Source organism: Lates calcarifer, linkage group LG23 (genome assembly GCF_001640805.2).
Source record: "Lates calcarifer isolate ASB-BC8 linkage group LG23, TLL_Latcal_v3, whole genome shotgun sequence".
Classification (NCBI taxonomy): Eukaryota; Metazoa; Chordata; class Actinopteri; family Centropomidae; genus Lates; species Lates calcarifer.
In genome coordinates, this window is record NC_066855.1 from 1,217,668 (window position 1) to 1,223,667 (window position 6,000).

Here is a 6,000-nt window from a genome sequence, read left to right on the forward strand (position 1 = left end):
TGTGTGTGTGTGTGTGTGTGTGTGTGTGTGTAGCATTAGCAGCAGCCACGTTGGTTTGTAAAAGTTTTAATATGTTAGCGACGTGAGGAAAGTGAGCGGCTGAGAGTAAACAGATGTAGACAAGTGTGATGTCATGACTCAACCAGGCACAACCACACACTGTCACACACAAGTACGAGTCCTTATCCAAACTGGCTCTCTTCACACACACACTCAGAGTCATCCCTCCTCCGTGCTGCTTATGCAACCAGGGAGAAAAACAGCAGCAGTTGTTGACGGTGCTGGTGGCGTCTGGCTGCCAGTGATGATGACTGCAGAGCGAGGGAAGCAGAGACGAGTCTGATGCCAAAACAACTAAAGCGCGGCATCTGTCTGCTCATAACAAAGACTCATTATCGCTTCGTGCTCTCACACACAGATCCAGCTCCTTATTCCAGGGATTTCCTAATGTTTTGATATCAGTCACCTGAGGCCCTGATCACCTCTTTATGGAGCTCATTACTTTTGCTTTTGATTTAGTTGGTGGCCTGATGTGATGCTCTGCAGCATAAACATTTTCCTCCCAGTTTCTATTTATAGAGACGTTCTGATCTGACCTGAAGACCCTGTTTACTGTAAACTGTACTGCAGCAGCAAATACTACAACGTTCCTGATGTGCTCGAACACACCATCCTCATAAACATCCAATTAACTACATCTGCTCCTTTTCACCTCTGATCCTGATCTGACACTCACTTGACTTTAGTTTCAGTTCTCGTGGAGAAAACAGTTTCCAAACATGCTGAATGTGTCCTTCTGAATTTTGTGGAGATGGATGTGAAACAATGCACGAGACAGAGTTTGAGCTCCGTGTAGAAAATACTGAGCACACTGTAAAAACAGTGGGATGAAATGATTGGCTGTAATGTGATAGGTGTCGTTTGTACTGACACTCGGCTCTGCAGAGCGTCATGGCGTCTTTTAGCTCAGTGTTTTGGTTTTGCAGCAGCTGAGTGGTTTTGGCTCGGTCTCATTGCTCTCCTCAGTGTCATCTCCAGATGCAACAGGTATAAAAAAAACTATACACCACCTGCTGGGCACTTTAGCAACTACCTGACAAACACAGTGGAGCATTTAGCAGCTGAACACACAAATGTTGCAGGAGAGTGAGTATTGGACTTTCATCTGCCGTATAATCTTTTTAATGTGACAACATATTTAGAAATGTTGTGTTGTTTCTGCTGCCCCCTGTTGGTTGGTTGGTTATTGCAGGTTTAAGATTGAACAAAAGTTGAAGTTTCGATATTTTACAGTGCAAACTGCAGCTCTGCAGCCTGACACACTCCTGCCAGCTGATTTGTGTTTGGTTTTGCTGTAACCAAACAGCAGTGAATGACGCTTTCATGCAGCATCATTTTCAGTGGACACAGTAGCCGTAGTAGCTTGATGTTTCTGTGATGATATGCATGATTTATGGGCTGTTTCTCTAACAACCTGTACAGCTGCAGTCATTATGTCTGTCACTATTTTTCACTGATTCTGTTTGAGGCACAGACAAATGTAACATGTGGAGGAGGAGGAGATATACAACGTTTATAAAACTCTGTCATTTTGTTGAATTGACTTTCTGTTGGTCTCCAGGCTCCACTTTGAGAATCACTGTCCTACACTGGCTGAGCTAACAGGCTGTCACCCAGCTTAAAGGAGAATATAATATGAATCTAAAACAGCAGACATTCACTTCAGAGGACTGAGAGTCATCTGCTAAAGAACAGGATGATCAGCATCATTTCCTCTCTGATCTAATCTCACATGATTAGTGTGTGTGTGTGTGTGTGTGTGTGTGTTGTCAGCAGGATACAGGCGGTGACTTTAATAAAAGGACAGATTAGACTTTTATCATGACTTATGGCATCAGAATGAAATCTATTATCAGTCCAGGTCGTCTACACTGTTTGGGATAATCGTATCAGCTGGGTGAGGTGGAACAAACACATCAGCTGTGAGGGAACAGTTGGGTAGTAGCACCACCTGGTGGTCAAATACAGACATGCAGTCCGTAGGGACACTGTACAGTCACTTGTCTGCAGATATTTCCAGAATAAAAGCCCCTGATCAGCTTGTTTTTCTCTGTGTGACAGGAGACGATCTGATGCGCTGTGTCGACCTTTATAACCAGTCCCAGTCCAAATGGTTTGAGGAGATGGTCACAACGAGCCTGGTAAGAAACCGTGTGTTAGGATGATGTGCACTGAGGCTACTGCTGCAGTGTTACAGTGGTTTCAGATCATTCTTTACAAACATGACTGAAAACAATTTACTTCCAAAATACATAATGTAAATAGTGTGAGTGAGTGTAGCACAGAATATGTAATATACCATATATATACCATATAATTCACATACTAATTCAAACTTTTTTACACAGACACATACATATACTGTAGAGTGTATATATTCAATCAGTCAAACTGGCCCACATGAGAGTTTGAAGAGGGTTCAATAAAAAAAGCTTTTGTGTCCATTTGGAAATCTGATGTCTGTCTGTAATTCTCCACGTTTGGAAAATACGCCTATAAACAATATTTATAGGAAATGTTAGAAAGTCATGTGAAACTCTGTACGTACAGGTTGTGTAACAGCAGACATATTTGATGTCAGATATTGTGTAAGTTTGATCATGTGTCAAAGGACCTGAACTTTGACCTCTTTCATGAAATATGTAAATATACAGACGTCTAGCTTTTCGATTGTTAAACAGGGATCTGATCCCTGCGTCTGCTCAGTGTGGACACATGGAAGTGTGGAGATTTCTCTGTGACTCATCACAGACTGCTCTTCTCCTCAGGAGCTGGAGCGACTGGAGGTGGAGCGGGTGGAGATGATCCGACAGCATCTGTGTCAGTACACCACCCTTCGGCACGAGACAGACATGTTCAACCAAAGCGTAAGTACGACTTTAACTCTAAGCACCGAACCACTGCTCACTGAAGAAAATGAGAAGCTGAGTGGTTTCATCACATGTGCAGTCGCACAGGTTCATCTGGGAAGTTATTAAAATAACTTGCAGCATGTTTTAGTTTAATGTTGTCCAGAGAATGACGTAAGTCTCTCCACAGTGAAAACACTGAGAATGTTTAATTAACGCCCTGATGTAGATTTTAAAATAAACCCACAGGAGCAGCCGAGTGGACCTGGTTTTAGTGATCCCAGAACCCTGCTGTCACTCAACCCAACCAGAGCTCAGAGAAGAGGAAGAATTAGACTTAACATTCAACTCTAAATGAATGCTAATGTTGTTCCATGTCTGCTGGATGCTAACATGTCTGACTCATCAACTTTAAAAAGCAGATGTGTTTGATGTTCAGTCTGTTCTGAGCTCCTGTACCCAAAGGGCTAAACTGATAAGTGCAACTTTAAAGCTTTAAAACTTAATCTGTAGCATCAAACATTCACGGCTGAATAAGCAAAAATCAATATCAAAGTCTGGAAAGAAGATTCCTTAAATATTTAACTCTGTGGGTTTTTTTGACAGTGTGTAAATAAAGAACTCTCAGCACAGTTTATTCAGAGGCTTTATCCACCTGAGCCACTTTAAAGAAGAAACAAAAGCAAGAACAAAAACACACACACAGATGAAAAACAGAAACAGTTTGTTCTCACAGGATCAGTCACTCGTAGAAGAATCAGCATCTCTCTAACATCATCGACACAGTGTCTTGTGCCTAATGTATTATTACACATTAATATAACACATATAATAATGTTGTTCCCTGTCTGTCCAGACGATGGAGCCGGTGGACCAGCTCCTGCAGTGTGTGGACCCATCCAAAGACCGAGAGCTGTGGGTGCAGGAGAATAAGACTGGAGAGATCAGGCCGGTGGACATAGAGATCTGATCTCAGTGCTGTCTGATGGCTCTGACACTGACCCACAGCCGACATGGCTGAGGACTGACTGGGAGATGAAACCTGTGCTGAGCAGTCACTGGCTCTTCCTCTGAGGAGGACGTCAGGTATTTGGGCAGTTTAGTGAGAACTCTAAGAGAAGAATGAAGCTGATAGTGATGGGTGGTCATTTTCTGTTTCTGCCCGACTGGAACACAGCACAGGAGAATGAATTCATTACTACAGGAAACTCAGCTGGGGCGAATGATGAAGAGGCACCGACGATGAACATTTAATATGTGTACATGTTGAACAGCTTTATGTCATGCAGCAGTTTGTATGTGCTTTTGCTCTGTGAGGTGATTCTCTGATTCACCTGCGTGTCGATACACAGGTGAGTTCAGGACTGCAAAGTTGTTAGCAAAAACGATATAACAGATGCTGCTAGGCTAAATGCATTCTGACCTAAGAGTGATATATTACTGTGTACCAGAATAAGGCAAAAGTGTTTTAATATTAATATCAACCATGTGCAAGTATTGACTCTTTGTTAAGCCCCTGTTACTTCTTCCTGTTGCTCCACCTGTCAAGCTTACTGCACTGTCACAGCACATACACAAGAAAAAAAAGTCAAGCTAACGGTGGCAGATTTACTACGCAAAGTCTAAGTCATTTTGATGATAATAATAATAACAAAAGTACATTTCTCATTTCTAGTCAGTGACTGGTTGAATCTGTTTTAAAATGAGAAGCCTATAAAAGTGTTTTAAATATGCACACACACACATGGTTTGAATGCATGTAAAAACTTACATGGAGAGATCAAGGGTTCAGTGTGTAACTATCAGAAATAATGCTTGGCTTCTACTGTGCCCAGGCATGCTAATGATTGTAGCCTACATTAAACCAGAGAAGCACATTGTTTATAACATTTCTTAATCTTTGCTTTTGTGTTTTTGTTTCGGAAAAGTGAGAAATGTAAAGACAACACCTTCCAAACCGTAGACTGTTTAAACCTGTAGTGAAATCCAAAGCTTGACAGGCCTGCTGCACCAGGGATTAATGAACAGTCAATTCCTGCAGGCTAACATCACAAATCTGGCTACACTTCTTAGAATCTCTGTTTAAAAAAATAATAATTAAAAAAAATAAAAAAGGAATCAACACAAGAACACTCAGTTTCATCTCCTATTTTTACTTCATTCCTACCAAGAATTAAAAATCAGCCAATTGCACTTTATACCCGAGTGATTTTTTTAATAAACATACTGTAAGTGGTTGTTCATATGAGAAGTATTATAAAGAGAACTTAATTGTCAGACATTTTATTACTAATGGAAGTAAAAGTGTGTTGGTTATGTTCAGGGTGGCCTGCTGTAAATATCTGAGATGTGTGATTTGCTCTGAAAGGACGCAGTGGAGTGAAGGATGTAAAATACAGTAAATAGTAGAATCTTACAAAAGACATATGATATACAGACATTTGGTACTGATAATATATGAAATATACAGTGTTTTATATGCAAGAGCAGTGACAACTTTCCTATCATATTCTACAGCTCTGAAACTAGCAGTCAGTTGCTTCAGTTGGATTCAGTGTCAGTGCTGCTGCCTGCAGAAGCTCAGTGTTGTACAAAGTGCTCTTTTACTACCATGTCTTATCCAGTATTACTGCTTAGTATTACAATTGAGACGAGTATTGAGATGTTTTTGTACATTAACAGCTAAAGGTTGGCATTTTTCATTAATAAAACGAAAATATGTATCATATGTCAAAACATAGGCTCTTTGATGTGTTTTTGCTTCCTGTGTGTTTTGTATTGTCAAAAATTACAGAGCCCCAGAAGGGACATGGAGGGAAACAAACTACCATGCTGTCAATTTTATGACATATTTGACCCCTTACTATACTATGACATTTTTATGACCATTTTTGATGCCATACTATACTATGACATTTTTATGACATTTTTGACACCATACTATACTATGACATTTTTTGACCATTTTTGACGCCATACTATACTATGACATTTTTTGACCATTTTTGACGCCATACTATACTATGACATTTTTTGACCATTTTTGACTGCCATACTATACTATGACATTTTTATGACCATTTTTGACATA

At 40.4% G+C, this 6,000-nt stretch overlaps 1 protein-coding gene across 1 annotated transcript in view; it reads left to right on the forward strand.

Annotated features, from left to right (window-relative positions):
- The window catches only part of gas7b (growth arrest-specific 7b), a 42,266-nt gene extending 36,621 nt beyond the window's left edge, over positions 1-5,645 (forward strand). The window contains exons 12-14 of the mRNA XM_018687951.2: positions 2,122-2,201; positions 2,829-2,927; positions 3,766-5,645. Of these exons, the coding sequence (XP_018543467.1) occupies positions 2,122-2,201; positions 2,829-2,927; positions 3,766-3,879 (293 nt within the window). The 3' untranslated portion in view covers positions 3,880-5,645. The remainder of the gene's footprint in view (positions 1-2,121; positions 2,202-2,828; positions 2,928-3,765) is intronic.
- The last annotated feature ends 355 nt before the right edge of the window (positions 5,646-6,000 follow it).